The sequence below is a fragment of the Hipposideros armiger genome, unplaced genomic scaffold (genome assembly GCF_001890085.2).
Source record: "Hipposideros armiger isolate ML-2016 unplaced genomic scaffold, ASM189008v1 scaffold_64, whole genome shotgun sequence".
Classification (NCBI taxonomy): Eukaryota; Metazoa; Chordata; class Mammalia; order Chiroptera; family Hipposideridae; genus Hipposideros; species Hipposideros armiger.
This window is the reverse complement of record NW_017731414.1, coordinates 1,213,633-1,230,143: the sequence shown is the minus strand read 5'-3', so window position 1 is coordinate 1,230,143 and position 16,511 is coordinate 1,213,633. Positions and strand designations below refer to the sequence as shown.

The following is a 16,511-nucleotide window of genomic DNA, read 5'->3' as shown; positions in this document are numbered from 1 at the left end:
GGGGGCCACCAAGAGGCTACGATGGTGCAGGCGGCTCGGACCTCCCACAGCCGGCCCCGCCTTCTCCGGGCTGGGCCGGAGCACAGGTCCACCCCTTGGTGCTGTCTCCGCCCTCTCCCTGGCCTTCTTGGGAGACTTATGGTGACTTATTCCCCCCTCCCCACCACCTCGCCCCCATCATGGCTGACAGATGATCGTAAGTAGAGGCTCGCCTGTGCGTCTGTCTGTCCGTCCGCTCTGTGTGTGGACTCGGCCCACCGTGTGGCTGCACCCTCTCACCCAGTGCCCTCGCCTCACCCACTGGCTCCTCCACCCACTGTCCCACATCCCGCCTAGATGTGCCTGTGTCTGTCTGGGGCCCGGGTTTGGGGAGGGGGCGGGGCCTGGAGGGAGGGAGGCCACGCCCACCACCCCGCCCCATTTTAGTACGGAGGCCACGGCTCCAGGCTCCCAAACCCCACGCCCAACACCTTCACAGCTGCCATGGTCCTTTAGTTGGGGATCCCTTATTCCCATGCTTAGATGCCACTAGGGTATGAGTCTCTCCCCAAAACTAGAAGAAGGTTCAAAGTCAACACAGCCCCTCTGACCTCCACTTTAGGTTCCACCCTGGTCCCTACTCAGCTGCTCAGCATAGGCCGTCCACCCCCGCTGCCTACCTCTGTCCAGCTGCATATACAGATACACACGAATCCCAGGCACCCAGACGGGAGATGGCATTGTTACTTTGGTGTCAGGAAGACTTGGCGTCAAATCCCAGCCCAGCCACTCTTTTTCTCTCTCTGTGACCTCGGGAAATCACTTCACCTCTGAACCTCCATTTCATTGTCTGGAAAAAGGGGCTAATTATAGAAACTGTCTGAGAGTTGTTGTGAGAAGCAAATGGGATGATGCATTAAAGTGCTCATCTCTGTGACAAGTGGAGGCAGTGCTCACTAAATTAAAGTTAATATTGTTGTATTGGTGATGGTGGTAGTAGTTAGACACATACCAGGGCAGAAATCAGTAACAACACTTCAGAGCCCCCCTTTGTGGGAAAGACAAGGCTGTTACAATATTGCGCCTTGTGAGAATTTAGCTCATCGTACTTCTTGGTGGCTGCAGTCTGGATCTTTGGCTAATTATCTGGTGGCAGTATACCCAACCACAGACAATGCATTTGTGGGCAGGAGCTAAGGGAGCTCATGTTTATTGATTATCCCTGTATGCCAGAACTTCTCATAGCTGTGGTTTCAGCTTACCTTCATGGCAACGTTTTGAGCGAGGTGGCTATTATTATTCCCATTTTGCAGATGAGGAAAGCTGAGACTCAGAGAGGAGGTACTTGCTCAAGTCCACATAGTAAATAGATGCCAGAGTCAGGATTCAAATTCAAGTCTGTCTAAATATGGAGACTGTTTGCTTTCCCAAGAACCAAGAGCCTCATATATACAATTAATATAAATGGATTCTATTTTGGCAGCAACTTCTCGCCTTTCTCTCTGGTTCTGTATTTCTGTTTCTCCTTTTCTCTTCTCTTTCTTATTTCTCTGATTCACATGTTTTAAGAGTTGGTCATTAAGGCACACACACATTCCCCCTTACAACCCAGTCACCACCCCCCTGTGCAGTGCAGATCCCCTTACGCCCTGTCCCCATGAGTACACGTGTGATTACCCCGGGTTTCCACCTCACACCACTTGCCCGTTTGATCACCCTGTGACGTTGTCTCTGCAGGGCACCCTCTTGAGAAAACATGGCAAGGGATTAGAAAAGGTAATGAGAGCCTTGTCGGTGCTGAGGTCTCGAGTTCTGGTGTCTGGGGGTGTGTGCATGTGTATGTCTGTGTACACGGGCAGGAAGGTCAGCTTCCTCAGCTGGTCACGGGTAGGAGGTGGGCATCCTAACCAAGTCCCACAAAACTGGAATTCAGAGGCAAGATGATTGTCCAGGGACATGACTTGCAGTGTATGTGCACGTGTGACCTAATGTGTGCACATACAGCTCCCTCCCTTTCACAGCAACACCCAAAGGGCTTTTTCCAGCCCTGGACTCAGCTGAAATTCTATGGCTTTGAGAGGAACCCAGACATTAACCACTGCCCTGGATTGAGACGTTAGTCTTTCTGTAGGTTTCTTTCGTTCTAATGGTTGTTGTAAGGAGATGGGAGCTGTAGCAACACATGAACAGCTGCCCTTGCTGTGCACTCGTGCAAAAGCTGTTGAACCTGTGTGTACATAAGTGGGGTCTCCACTTCATGAACATGGGTTGTAGGACTTCCCAACTCACTCATCCAGCCCTCTTGGGGGTACATTCAATGTGCCAGGCATCTACACATGTATGTGCATCTGTGTAGGGATCAGAGTGTGTGGGTTTATGTGTGTGATTGTGCACACATGTGAAAGTGTTTAGGAATGCACCTGTGTATTTTAGTGTGTGAGTTCTGCATGTGTGTGTGTCTTTGTATATCAACCTGGGTGTGTGTGTGCATAAACTTTTTGCACACTCACGGATGTGCCCAGGTGTGTGTCTGTATGTTGAGTGAAGTTGTGAAACCTGTGAGCACGCTTCTTTTAGAGTCAGGCCTGCCAGGGTAAGGTCTTGGAAGTTGGGGGACGAGAGACCCTGAGTTCTGTATCTTCTCTCCTCCTCCCCAAGGCATCCCATCCCGGGGCAGGCTGACTGTGGAATTGGGCACCTGTCCCCAAGTGATGGGCTGGTTCTAGGCTCCTAGCATGGCAGTCTGGGAGCCTAGCCCCAAGGCCCCACAAGGGGACAAGGGAAAGTGCCTAGCTGGGGAGGGGTCTCAGCCTTAGACCCAGCATCTGGGAGGGAGCTCATGGGCTGGGGGGGTGGGACTGTGCTTTAATGGGGCAGGGAAGTCCCACTGAGTATCCTCCCAGTCTTTACCTGAACGCTGACCTCCACCTGATTCTCTTCACAGGGCAGGGCGAAACTGCCAAGCCACTCAGATGTAAGACCAGCTTCTCACTGTCTGTCTGGCTCTCCCTCACCCCCCACCCCACCCTGTGCCTCCTTCCACCCCTGTGGTCTGTGCCGTTGGGGGCGTTCTGTGAACCTGTCTGTTGGTCTATTCTTCCTCTGTCTGTCTGGCTTGCTCCTGAAGGGTGGCGGGTGGGGGGCAGCAGGCGGGGAGGAGGAGGTGACAGGGGAAACTGAGGCACAGACAGCTGGGCTCCTGAGGAACTGTGCCTTGTGACAGCTTCAGAAAAATGGCAGACCAAGAATAAGAAGAGTAGGGACAGTTAGGATGATGATAACTCTAGTAGTGGCAGGGTGACCAGTTCCCACAGGCCAGCTGATAGATGGCCCCCTCCCTGCCCAGCCCCACCCAGGACCCCCAGACCACTACAGGACTCAGTAACACAGTCTTATCTCACTGATAGGCCCACCCCATGCCCTAAGTGGGTGCCCTTGTTAGCCAGGTAGAAAACTGAGGTCCAGAAAGGGTCTGGGACACCCCCAGCACAGTGATAGAGAAGGCAGGACACATGACCTCCAGGCTGGGACCCTCTCTCCCCCAGCACTGCCTGTGACCTTGAGACCAAGTACAAATAACAGCAAACATTGCACAAAGACACACTTAGTCCCCGCTAAATCACAAAGTGGGTATGATTTCTCCCATCTAGATGGCAAAACTGAGGCTCAGGGAGGTTAAGTGACTTGCCCAGGGTCACACAGCAGAGCTGGGATTTGAACACAGGCCCACTCAGCTCATTGGATGCCATCTTGCTGGTGTCTGTTTTTGGGGGTGTGGGGGATGGGTACTGAGGTGTGTGTTATTGGGGAGGATTCTTCCTTTAAAAGGTCAGACTAAGGGTCCCCCAGATTACTGGAGAACTCCTATTGCAGAGCGAATTGTCCCTCGCGGGGGGAGGGTGTTTCACCAGAGTCCATCTCACGGTTTTCTCAAGACTCCCTGACTTTGGGCTGGCAAGCCCTGCTCACACCTACAAACACCATCTGGGCCTCCCCCACCCACTGTCCCTCGCAGCCCACTCTCTGTCTCTCTTCTCTATCCCACAAACCTGGGGTCATGGTGGAGGTGGGAAGGCGGGTAGCATCCCCACAGGACTAGGATTTCAAGGGACAAAGTCACCATCTCCTCCTCAGCACTTCTCCAGAGCTCCAGACCTCTGTCCCCAGGACACCACCATTGTCCTGCCCAGAGCCTTTGGACAAGAACCAAGAAGTCCAGGGCTAGGGTGTCAGCAGGGGTTTGGGGACTGGTTTGGAGGACCCCCACATCCTTACCCTGGCTGTGTCTGTTGTTACCTGCAGGGAACCCAGATGATCTTCAATGCAGCCAAGGAGCTGGGTCAGCTGTCTAAACTCAAGGTGAGGCCAGAGATGGGGGAAGGAGATCAGAGTGGGGAGGAAGGATTCCTGGGGGAGAGATTCCCAGAATGGTGACATGCTTTGCAGGTTCAAGGAACAAGAACCCTACTAAGACTGGCTTAAGCACAATTTATTTGCTCTGGTGTGTTGGAAAGAGGTGCATGGTTCAGCTTCAATACAGCATAATCAAGTGTACAAGTCATTTATACAACAGATATTTATTGAGCACCTGCTGTGTGCGAGTCACATGCTGGGCACTAGAGACACAATGATTGATGAAAAGACAGACTCGTTATCCATCTCAAAGTTGTATAAGGATGAACCCCAGAGACAGGCAGATCCCTAATGCGGGGTCTGCTCTGCCCACCTGGCCTCTCTCTCCATCCATCTAGGACCACATGGTACGAGAGGAAGCCAAGAGCTTGACCCCGAAGCAGTGTGCAGTTGTTGAACTTGCCTTGGACACCATTAAGGTGAGAAGCACAAGCCCTGCCCATCCCGGGTGGGGCAGGCAGAGGGTATGGCTGGTGTGGACATGGACCTAGGCTCTAACCCACCTTAATTCATTCAATTTATAAATACTTCCTGATGACCATTCTGGCAGGGCCCTGAGAAACCCCAGGCTGGGGTGGGGTATAGCTGGACACAGACATTCCCAGCCCTGTGGAATCAGGGTGGGTAGAGGGAAGGTTGGGAGCTGGGGAAGCCCATGGAGGGAGCAGTGAAAACTTTTTTGGAAGAAGGCATGTGGGAGGTGGGTTTTGAGGAATGTATAGGAGTTCACAAGGTAAATCAAAAAGAGCATTCTAGGCAGGGGACCAGCTCATGCAAAAATATGGAAGCATGAAAAGAGCTGTGGTCTCCATGAAACGAAAAGCGTGAGAACTACTCTGAAAAAAATGTTTTGCTGAAATGAAACTGGCAACATATTAAAGAGGGGTGGTCAAGGAAAGCTCCTTGAAATCTTAATCAAAGAAAGGCAAGGAGCCAGGGTAGAGATGGGTATGGGGACAGGGAGGGTCTAACCACCACTGAGCATAGTAAGTGCAAAGACCCTGAGGCAAACATGTTCTAGGGAAGAGAGTTGGAGAGAAAGCAGGGAGGTTGCAGGGTTAGAGCCACTAAGGGCCTAGGTAGGGGCTGGAGGCATGAGTGTTATTCTGAGAGCACTGGGAGCCCATGGGTGGTTTGGGGGCAGGAGTGGAGATGGAGGAGAAGCAGCACCCAACTTGGGTGGTTTGGAGACTCCCAGGTCATCTGGTGCATCACTGCGGAGAGCAGAGGGTTGGGAGATAGGGAGGTGCCAGGATGGGCCAGTAGCAGGGATGGCCTCACTTCCCCAACCCTGTGCCCACAGCAATACTTCCACGCGGGCGGTGTGGGCCTCAAGAAGACCTTCTTGGAGAAGAGCCCGGACCTGCAGTCCCTGCGCTATGCCCTATCCCTCTACACGCAGGCCACCGACCTGCTCATCAAGACCTTCGTGCAGACGCAGGCGACCCAGGGTAAGGGACCACAGGCTAGCTTGTCGAGAACTCCCGCCCGCAGGGGCAACGCCGTGCCGAGCAGCCATTGGCTCGTCTCCTCTGTGAATCACAAGAGAATTGATAACTCCTTGGCGCACGTGAAGTCCTTGATGTCACGGGCCAATGAGTGATCGACAGCTTGTGGGGTCAGGACCAATGACGTCATTGGGCCAGGAGGTGATTGACATCTCCTGGGAAAATCTGTGACGTTACAGGGTCAGGAGGTGATTGAAAACTCTGGGGAGGTACTTCCTTGACGTCAAGGTGATTGACGGATCTTAGGAGGCCCTGACGTCATGAGTCCAGCGAGTGATTAACAGCTCTGGCATAGGCTGGACCTCTTATGTAATACGGCCAATAAGTGATTGGCAGCTCCAGGGGCGGGATCTCTGGAGGAAGGGTACAAGGCCCCTGGGGAGGAACGTCTGTAATAAATATCTGGGGCTAAGGAATGATTGCCAGCCCCAGGGATGGGAGGGACCCCGACCTGGAGTGGGTGGACAGATAGGAAATTCCCATTTTTCAAATTCTCTTTCTGTCTTCTCGTGCTTCTGACTCCTGTCCCTCTCCCTCTCTGAGCTCCACACACAGCAGCTGGGGCTGGAGGGCAGGACTCCAGGGTCCTAGTTCCACTCCCCAGGGCTTCCCCTTTTTCAAATTCGCCCCAAGAATGCAGACAAGGGCGAGACAAGAGCGGCTGACCCAGGCTGAGTTCTGGCAGTGGAGGGGGAGGCTGGGGTGCGGGGAGCCAAGCCCTGTGGCTCTAAGGGCTCACCACCCCAGTCAGCCCAGTCAGCCCAGGGCCCTCAACTTCTCGCCCAACCCATACTGCTGCTTTTAGTGTCCCTGGTGTCCCCCGGAGTGGGAGGCTGTCTGTCTGTCCGTCTGCAGCTGATGTTTCTCTCTTTCTTGTCTCTCCTCCCTCTCACTCGCCGCTCCCTCCGCGCCTCCCTTGCTCTCCCCACGCACACTCGCCCTCCATCCTCGCCCCTCAATTGCTCGTCTCTGCCCCCCTCCCTTTCCTCCTTTCTCCCCCCTCCCCCGCGATTAGTCCATGGTGGAAAAGGGACTAGGTTTACCCTTAGTGAAGACATTTATCCTGAGAAGGGTACGTGCCTCCGCCGCCCACCCGCGCCCGGTGCCCGGTGCCTGCGCCCCTCCTGGCCCCGGCTAGTAAAAGGCCCGTCCTTCTGCCTCCACGGCCTGCGGGGCCCCATCCAGGCCAGACAGGCTGCGGGGGCCAAGGTGGACGAGGGGGAAGGACGGCTTGCTGGTTCCACGTGGGGAAGGAGAAGCGATTAGAGTCGGCCCCTGTTTCTCCCTAAGTGCCTCTCTTAATCTAGATCCCGGGTCCCCTGGGCTCAGATTCCAGCTCTGCCATTCAGCGGCTGGGCACCTAGGGCAAACGTCTGTCTCCCTGAGCCTCAGTTTTCTCATCTCTAATATGAGGACAGTCAAGGACCCTAATTCATAGGATTCTTTTTAGGATTCGATGAATTAAATTTAGAGCAGTCCCTGGCATTTAATAGCTCGTAGCAATTGTTAGTTACTGTTGTACTTGATATCACTTTTCTGAGGGTAGAAAACTATTTTTCAGGCTCTAACTCTGAGCCAGCCCTTGTGTCAAGCACTTCTCAAGGATTCTTGCAAAGATGCCTCTCAATCACCACACAAGGTCTGGGGAGGTCTGTTATTCCATAAATGAGGATGTTGAGTTTCAAAGGAGAAGCCACTTGCTCCTGGAACCTTCCCCTGTAGGGGGGCCCGGGACTTGGGGAGGTGGAGAGGGGTATGAGGGTGGTGTTGGGAGAGCACAGAGAAGCCCAGGAAAAACCCTTCCCCTTGGAGCCAGCAAACCATGGGATGGGGGTGCCCCTCCCCCTTCTTACTAGCTTTGGCCTTGGTCTGACCCCTCACCCCACCCACCACTGTCCGACTTCCCCCTGGTACCCTCAGTCTGGCCCTGATTGAGCTTGCAATAAAGCATCAGCCTGGGATGATGGGGGGGAGGTGAGGCTGAGCATGTGACTGGTGGGAGGCAGAAGGGGTGGGAGCCTGAGATGTCAAAGAAGGTGGCCTGGGGTGGCAGTGAAGATGGGGGTGCACGCCCCAGTACTGGGGTGCTGGGGGTCTCCAGGCCCCTCTTCCCCCTGAGCCTCAGTCACTTCCCGCCTGGGGCAAGTGACCCAGATCAACCTTGAACTGACCCATTCTCCTTCCCCACTCCCACCCCTGACTTTCCCCTGTTCCTACCCCCCCCCTTGCATGGGGTGCTCCAGGTGTGGGGAGCTTCCTGGGGGGCTGGAGAGGGGCCTGGTGGGTGTGCTGGCGGTAACAGGTCCTCAGGCTCCCACAGGATACCCTTCCCAGAGTCACAGAGGGAGGGATGGGAACACAAGGTTTTAAGCTGCCCTTCAATGATCCCATCAGAACCAAACAATCAGGATGCTTGTGGTGGTCAGAAACAGAAGCACACCTCACCCTGACTCAAGCAGACAAGGGAATTTGTTGGTTCTGGAACAAAAGATTAAGGGTTGAGTTGACATCAGGAATAGCTGGATCCAGAGTCTCCAACAATGCCGCTGTTCATTGGTCTCTACTGAGACCTCTGTGAGATGGACTATCCCCTCATTGGGCAGAGACAGCCTTGCCAGCTTAGCACCGAGAGGCTCTTTCCTATCAATTATAGCCAGAGTCCCAGGGCCAACTCTGATAGGCCCAGCTTGAATCACATGACCATCCCATAGCCAGTCACTGCAGCCCTGGGCAGGGAATGCTCTGGTTGGGCTGCTGCGGTTCATTTAGCCATACCTGAAGTGTGGGATGGAGCCACAACGTCTGAGGTGAAGGTAGGGGCATTTCTCAATGGAAACTGGAGATTGTTTATTAGAAGAGGAATGGTGTGGGAGCAGGGAAAATAAAAGAGGAAGCTAGTGGGGCTGGCGCAGAATTAGTAAGGATGAGAATGGAGGGAGGTGAGGCAGGAGAGGTAATAGTGAGACGTTAGGAGGGATATTGCAGATCACAAAAAGGACTCCGATTACTTCAGAGTGAGATGGGAGGGTTTTGAGCAGAGGAGGGATGTGATCTGACTTAAGAGGATTTCTCTGGCTGGGGTATTGAGAGAAGATGAGAGGAGGATGCAGGGAGACAGGGAGAAGGTTACTGCAGTAGTCCAGGAGTGTGATGATGGGGGCTGGGTCAGGATGGAGGAGGCCAAGGAGGTGGGTGAGATTCTGGATGTACTTCGAAGGTAGAGCTGACAGGATCTTCTAATGTACCAGCACTTACAGAGGAAGTGAAGACAAAGAAGGGTGTCAAAGAGTGAGGTGCAGGGTTCCCCCAACAATTTGAGGATTGACAGAGGAGGAGGAAATGATGAAAGAGGGTGAGGAGTGACTAGTGTATAGGATGAGAACCCAGAGTGTGGTGTTGTTTCAGCTGAGAGAGGAAACTGAGGCACAGAAATCCAGAGTGTCAGATGCTGTTGAGGTGGCTTATAAGATGAATACTGAATTTTGATGACATGGCAGTCAGTCGAAAAAGAAATATGGAGGGCAGACACATTAGGCTCAGAGAAGTTAAGAGGTCTGCCCAAGATCTCATAGCAAGGCAGTGAAAGGCTAGAACCCTGGATTCTTGGCTTCCTCAAGAGTACCTACTATCCCAGCCAATCCTCAGTACCACCCTGTCAGGGCTGTTGACCTGGTGCCTCCAGCACATGGTGGGTGAGAGGCGGTCCAGGTCCTTTCCGGTGAGTGGGAAAGAATGGAGCTGACGCCAAGCATCCTCTCCTGCCTGCCCAGGCTCTGGTGTGGAAGACCCTGTGGGTGAAGTCTCTGTCCACGTTGAGCTCTTCACTCATCCAGGAACTGGGGAACACAAGGTCACAGTGAAAGGTGAGCAGCCTGAGGAGGGAGGGCGAGTGCCTCAGCGAGGATGCACTAGGTTCTGAGACAGAAACCAAACGCAATCTGGCTTAAGCAAGAAAAACTTTTTTCATTAAAAAAAAAAGTTTTCACAAAACTGAAAATTCCAGAAGTAAACCACCTTCACACATGGCTGGATCCAGGGGTGCAAACAGTGTTACAGGACTACAGGACTCGGTTCCACTTTCTCCATCTCTCAGCTCTACTTTCCTTTTGTTGGCTTTTATTTTATTAATTAGAACACAGATTGAGGCTGTTTTAGCCAAGGCTTAGAAGAACAATGGCTTAAACAAGATAGAATGCATTTTTCTCTGAGGTAACTCCGAGGACAATCTGGCCAGAGCTTTTGTGGAGGCTTCACGGTGTTGGGGATCCAGGCCCCTACCATCATGTGTTGCCCTTTCATCCCTAATGTGTTTTCCTCCTCTACAGGGTCCCAAAGAACTCAACCCCACTAGCATCCCAGCCTGCAGCTAGGGGAAAGAGAAAGTTTAGGGCTTTCTCCCTTTTAAGCCACAACCCGGAAGTTGTACTTATTACTTCCTCTCACATCTTATTGGTCACATAGCTACATTGATTTCATTGGCCACATTGGGCATGCTGAGAAATGTAGTCTTTCAGACAGGCTTTGAAAACCACAGCTGCATACTGAGGGACCCTGACCAATCTTACCCTCCACTTCCCCCAATAGTGGTGGCTGCCAATGACCTCAAGTGGCAGACTTCTGGCATTTTCCGGCCGTTCATTGAGGTAAACATCATTGGGCCCCATCTCAGCGACAAGAAACGCAAGTTTGCCACCAAATCCAAGAACAACAGCTGGGCCCCCAAGTACAATGAGAGCTTCCAGTTGTGAGTTTGGGGTGCTCGGGGGGTGGGGCATCTGCTGGGTTAACCTCAGAGCCCACTAGTTAGGAGGCATGTCTAACTAGGGCCAGTGATACCTAAGCGCAGGAATGGGAAGGGTCACATCCTAGTGGGGGTACTGGGAAGGGAGGCACCTTAGTGCAGGAGTGACATCAGTGAGGGGACACTGGGATGGAGTTGACTACTTTGAGGGCAGTCAGGTCTTGGGGAGAAACAAGTGTGATATAACATGATGAGGGCTTGTGAAGGGGAGGGGAAGTCTGGGCAGAAGCAGTGTGTTGGGTGGGGCCATTTCTGGGGTTGGAGACTGGTGGTTAAGGGCATGGGTGGTCATGATGGGGGAGGAGGAATGAGGTGGGGACTCACGGAGTCAGCAGTGATCCTTGTCAGGTCTGTTGAGGCAGGTCATCTGGAGGAGTCTGCTCTGGGGGACAGGAGTGGAGTGTGGCTTGGTCCAGGACGTGCGTGTCATGTGGGGTGGGGGTGGGGTCACATCCCAGTTGGGCTTTCTGGTGGGCAGGAATGAGTTTGGTCAAGGTATCAGGAGTCTAGAGGGGACAGACCCTGGGAGGCATAAATAAGTCTGATGAGAATGTGCAGAGAGATGAGAGTGGAGTCATGTGGGTGGATTTTTGGGTGAGGTGTGAACTTAACTGGAGCAGGGTAACGTTGGGAGCTCTTCTTGGGGGACAGAAGTGCAGAGGACATCAGAGCTGGGGAGAGCTGGGGGGCTTTGAGGGACAAGAGCCTGGCTAGTAATTGTTAGGAGAGGGCTCTCAATCAGAGGACTCTGGAATGGTAGGTCATCTGACATAATGCTTGGGAGCAGGAGCATGGCCTAGTGGGGGACAGGTGCCTCCTGGGGTGGGCTGGAGTATTTGAGGGCTAGGAGTACAATCTGGGAGAAGGATGTGAAGAAATGGTATGGGCATGGCCAAATGGAGGGACTCTTGATCAGCCAGCAGGCAGCATCAGGGCAGGTCACCCCGGGGGCAGAAGCCTAGCTTTACTGGGCACACAGCCTAGGGGGGCAGGCATGCTTGAGTGGGGGTCACTTGTGGTGAGACATCAGGGCAGGGCCGTGTTGGGAGGGCATCTTAGGGATAAAAGGGGCGAGCTAGTGAGCATGCGGGAGGAGCCACAACAAGGGAAGAACTTCAGTTCAGAAGGGAGCTTGGTTCTGGAGCTTCTGGGGACGATAGCTAAGGCCGCAAGGTGGTGAGGGCAGCAGCTCAGCCTGAGTGTGGATGACGATCACAGAAGTGGTAGGAGAATGGTGTAGCCAGAGAGCTCTGGGGGAAGGGTCACTTGGGATAAGGACATGGTTTGGCCAGGCTGGTGGGAGCGTCATTGGGTGGGGGGCAGAAGGGAGGGAAGAGACATTATTGGGGGGGGGGGGCGGGTGTCAGCTGGTGTGGCTATGGCTCAGCGTGGGACTGTAGGGTGAGGCATCGAGGGCAGGGGCTGGCCTACCTAGAGTGGCAGGTTATGAAAATAGGAGGATCACACGTGGGCATCCATTGGGCATGGCTGGTGGGGTGGGAGGAGCCTTGCGTGGGGCAGGTCCTTCCCTGACGCCCCGCCCCTCCACAGCACGCTGAGCGCTGATGCGGGCCCCGAGTGCTATGAGCTGCAGGTGTGCGTCAAGGACTACTGTTTCGCGCGCGAGGACCGCACAGTGGGGCTGGCTGTGCTGCAACTGCGCGAACTGGCTCAGCGCGGGAGCGCCGCCTGTTGGCTGCCCCTAGGCCGCCGCATCCACATGGATGACACAGGCCTCACGGTGCTGCGCATCCTGTCGCAGCGCAGCAATGACGAGGTGGCCAAGGAGTTCGTGAAGCTCAAATCGGACACGCGCTCCGCCGAAGAGGGCGGTGCCGCGCCTGCGCCCTAGTGCGGGGCGTGCGGGGCGGGCAGCACTGCGCCTTTGTAGAACGCTCGGGACGAGGCGGGGCGGGGCCTGCACGCTGGGACCTTCCAGAGGGTGAGTCTCCGGGCTCTGCGCAGAGGATGGTCAGCACTTTCGCCCATGACTTACCTTCTTTTTTTGGGGAATTGTGAATGGATGATGCACCGCCCCCTTGGGAGGCCATGCCCTAGGGCGAGAGACAGGAAGAAGCCACATCCCCTCCTTGAGGCAACGTCCGCAGCGCCTAGGGGGCCTTTCGAGCTAGGATGGGAGAAATCCCACCCCTTATGGAGGGGGCCAGGTCCCGTGCCTCTGGTTCCGGGAGGCCCCACCTCCTGCCCCCTGGAAAAGCCATAAGACTAGTCTCCAACCCCTGGGGGCCCAAGATCCATTACCAAGTCTAGAACTCTTAGCTCCCTGAGGGGCGGGCCCTAGGCAAGGGGCGGGCCCTAGGCAAGGGACAGGACTTTATGGAACGACCCCTGAGAAGGTCTAGGCCCTAGACTCTAGGGGCTGGAGGGACTAGGATGGTAGTTGGAGGGCCCGGGTGGACCGGAGTCCATTTTGATGTTTGTGCAAAAAATAAACGAGGGGAGGAGGGGATTTAAAAAGCACATGCGCCCTTGGGCGCCCAAACCCTGGGGCGGCTCTGGGGCACCCACATTTCCCTAAGGGTTTTTTTCTCCTCCTTACCCCCCCCCCACATGCTCAGTCCTCATAGAATTCAACCCACCCATTTGACAGGTGGCAAAACTGAGGCCCAGAGAGTTGCTGAGGGTCCCAGTGCCATGCCCTCTCCCCACTCCCTTTGGCCTGTATGTCCCATCCAAGGGTGGGCTGAGATCTGATGACCTGACACAGCTCCCCATTGCTGCTAAACCCCTTAAGGGGACCTTTCCCAACCCTTACAAGGGGTGGGGGTCCTGGGACAAGGCCCCCACTGTTCCTTCCCACCTCAGGCTGCCAAGAAAAACCCTTTATTCTGGGACCCCAGGGGGAGATACCCTGAGAACTCTTGACCTGCCGAAAGAGGATTTGGAATTCCCTGGACCCAGGTCCCCTCAATACCTTCCTCTACCAGAATTCTCCAGGCAGGAAAGAAGTAAGAGACCAGAAATGCTGGGGGGGGGGTGTGTGTGTGTGTGTGTGTGTGTGTGTGTGTGTGTGTGTGTGTGTAGGGTTCCCCAGCACTGGCCCAGGCATGTGTTTTGGGAATTTCCTCCCTCTTATTTTCCCAGAGAGCTCCTAACTCATCCCTCAAAACTCTCCAGAAATATCCCATCCTGTAGAAAATCCTCCTCCCCCTCAGGACTTCCCCACCCTCTGTCCCTGAAGCTGTGGAACTGGGGGTGTCTATGACAGGCTTTGTTTTCCCCAGACTGGGGTCTGAGTCCTCTCGAGCCCCAGGTTCACCCAGCAGAGGCTGGGCACAAGTAGATGGCAAAGAGGGTATGCCTAGTTGAATTAAGTCTTTGGCATCTGTGCATGCCCTCGTATCCTCATGTGCATCTGTCCGTGACTGTCTGTCCCTATCAACCTTACCCTCCCACACAGAGCTGGGCACACAGGAGGTATTCGAGCCAGAAAGTCTGGCTGAGTCACAGGACACAGAGTGAAGAGAGGACCAGAGGAGACGTAGAGGATACAGGAGAGGAATCGAGGTGGCTGGAAGGGTTTAAAACCAGGAAGTTCCTATACTGGAACAACAAGGGTCAGAGAGGAGCAAGGCTTTCCCCAAGGGCACCCAGCAAGTGGACACAGTGCCCAACCTTGGATCACACCTCTGGGTGCCTGGGGTTCTGAGCCCTGGTGGGGTCTTGGGGATTGCATTGGACTTCACTTCATGCCAGGATCTGGCCCCAGATTTCCATGGATCAGGGAAAGGATGAAGTAAGGTGGGCCCCTGACAAGGTAGAGGGGTGTGACATTGAGAGATATCTTGGACAGAGCCAATCCCCTCCCCAAGAGGGACAAAGACAGAATAAGGGCACAGAGACAAGCAGAGAGAAGGTAAGAAATTGGAAGAATGAGATCACACCCCACTAGAGAGAGAGTCCTTGAGATGGAGAGACTTGGAGATGGGGCGATGCAGAGATGGGACAAAAAGCAAAATTGAGGACCTAGAAGGAAGAGAGACCCACTGTTCTGGCTCTCATCATTCCGTCCTAGAAGGATTTACCTAAAATGAGGTACTCGGCTGCACCCCTTAATCCCTCTGACTTAGGCGCCAGTCTGAAACCTCACCGTGCCCCCATCAGAGATGCAAAAAAACTTAACACCTAACTAGAAATCATTGGGACCTCAGAGACCTTCCTGTCCCTGACCCCGCACGCCCTGCACTGTCCATCTTGCAGATGGGAACACAGAAGGCAGGGCAGAGCGGGGACAGCCCGGAGTTGCCCCAAACTCTGCTGCCTGGGCGCAGAGGGAGGGGAGCTCGCTGGGGACTTGGTTCATATCACCACTCCATCTGCCCCCTGAACATCCTTTCTTAAGAACTGTCAAGGACCAAAGTCGTCTTCGCTGACACGTGTTGCTTTTCTCTTTGCCTTTTATTTTTTTAAAGAGAGAAATCAAGTTGACGGTGTCGAGTAAGACCCCCCCCTTCCCATCCCCCTGCCACCGTCCAGCCATAGTGGCTCTTTCGAGGCCCAGGTCACAGGCGGAGGGTTACCGGTGCATCTTGGGCCACACAGCCAGGGAGCTCAGACCCCACCCCTGGCCCCGCCACCTCAGACACCGATACCCGGCCACACAGTCCAGAGAGGTTCTTCCTCCACACACTGTCTCTTAGCATGTGATTGCAAATGTGAAATCAAAACACTTTTAATTCCATCCCGTCAGTCCAGCATCTCTACACAGATGCCCCCATTTCTCTGTAAATATGTGACTTGGAACAAATGTTTAAAACTAACAAGAAGTGGTCATGAATGCATGGTGTTGAGATGTTTTGCACTATTCTGACTTTTTGGTCTCTGTAAAAATATTTTATTAACAGCAGACATTAAAATAAGAAAAAGCACATGGCCTCAGACGCGTGGTGGTGGCTTTGCATTCCCATTAACGCAAAAAACACAGCGCCTTTATGTGCAGATGCTGTTGAAAGCGCTTCCTGTCCATGAACCAACTCATCCACAACTAGCATCGCCCCATTTCACAGAGCAGGAAAACAGAGTCCCAGAGAAGTGAGATTTTGTGGAAAGGATGGAGTAAGGATTTGAATCCTGGACATTGGGCAGCTGTTACTTTTAGCTCAAGCAAGTTAGGATACAAATGCCAGGGATACACTCCCCAAATTCAACCCACAGCCCCATGTTTTTTGGGATTTTTTGGGGGGGTTTGTTTTGATATAACAGGTGAGAACATCATGTCATAAACTCGGAAATGCAAAAATGAAAACTTTATTTTTCTACAGCTGAATTTAATTTCTATTTAGGGCCCCCATCCCATCACAGAGCAGAAGCGAAGTATCACTCAGCTCAGGGTTTCCTTGGTAAATTCAGGGACTCCCCTTCTAAGATCTGGGGCTGTGTCTGCATTTAAGTGGCCAGAGCTGGGGCTGTAGAATCTACTACTGGGAGTGGGTTCAGTGAATGCTTTCAGCTGCAAATAATAGCCAAAAGAGCTAAAAGTGAAACAAACAGTGGCTAAGCCACAGAGCTTGCCCATAACACAGCAGTTCCACCCTCAAGACTTGCATGTGGGCCAAAAGACGAAACCTCAATGTCATGGTATCTTCACAACGGGGAATATGATACTGCTGTGAAAAGGGATGAACATGATGTCAGAAGAGGCAGCCCGCCAGGGGCCCTGAGTGTCCCTGCACATTCTTGGTGACTGTGCCAGATTGCAGACCTTATCTTTTCCACGAGACCTAGCAGTTTCCAATAGTTAGACACGTGGACTATGCAGAGTGACTACTGCATCAACTGCTCACTCCCTG

The 16,511-nt window shown here is 53.6% G+C and overlaps 1 protein-coding gene across 1 annotated transcript in view; it reads left to right on the top strand.

The window, feature by feature from the left end:
* UNC13A (unc-13 homolog A) overlaps window positions 1–15,602 on the top strand; it is a 63,688-nt gene extending 48,086 nt beyond the window's left edge. The window contains exons 34-42 of the mRNA XM_019641840.1: window positions 191–196; window positions 1,717–1,755; window positions 2,924–2,953; window positions 4,282–4,338; window positions 4,731–4,811; window positions 5,696–5,843; window positions 9,671–9,763; window positions 10,485–10,644; window positions 12,253–15,602. Of these exons, the coding sequence (XP_019497385.1) occupies window positions 191–196; window positions 1,717–1,755; window positions 2,924–2,953; window positions 4,282–4,338; window positions 4,731–4,811; window positions 5,696–5,843; window positions 9,671–9,763; window positions 10,485–10,644; window positions 12,253–12,553 (915 nt within the window). The 3' untranslated portion in view covers window positions 12,554–15,602. The remainder of the gene's footprint in view (window positions 1–190; window positions 197–1,716; window positions 1,756–2,923; window positions 2,954–4,281; window positions 4,339–4,730; window positions 4,812–5,695; window positions 5,844–9,670; window positions 9,764–10,484; window positions 10,645–12,252) is intronic.
* The last annotated feature ends 909 nt before the right edge of the window (window positions 15,603–16,511 follow it).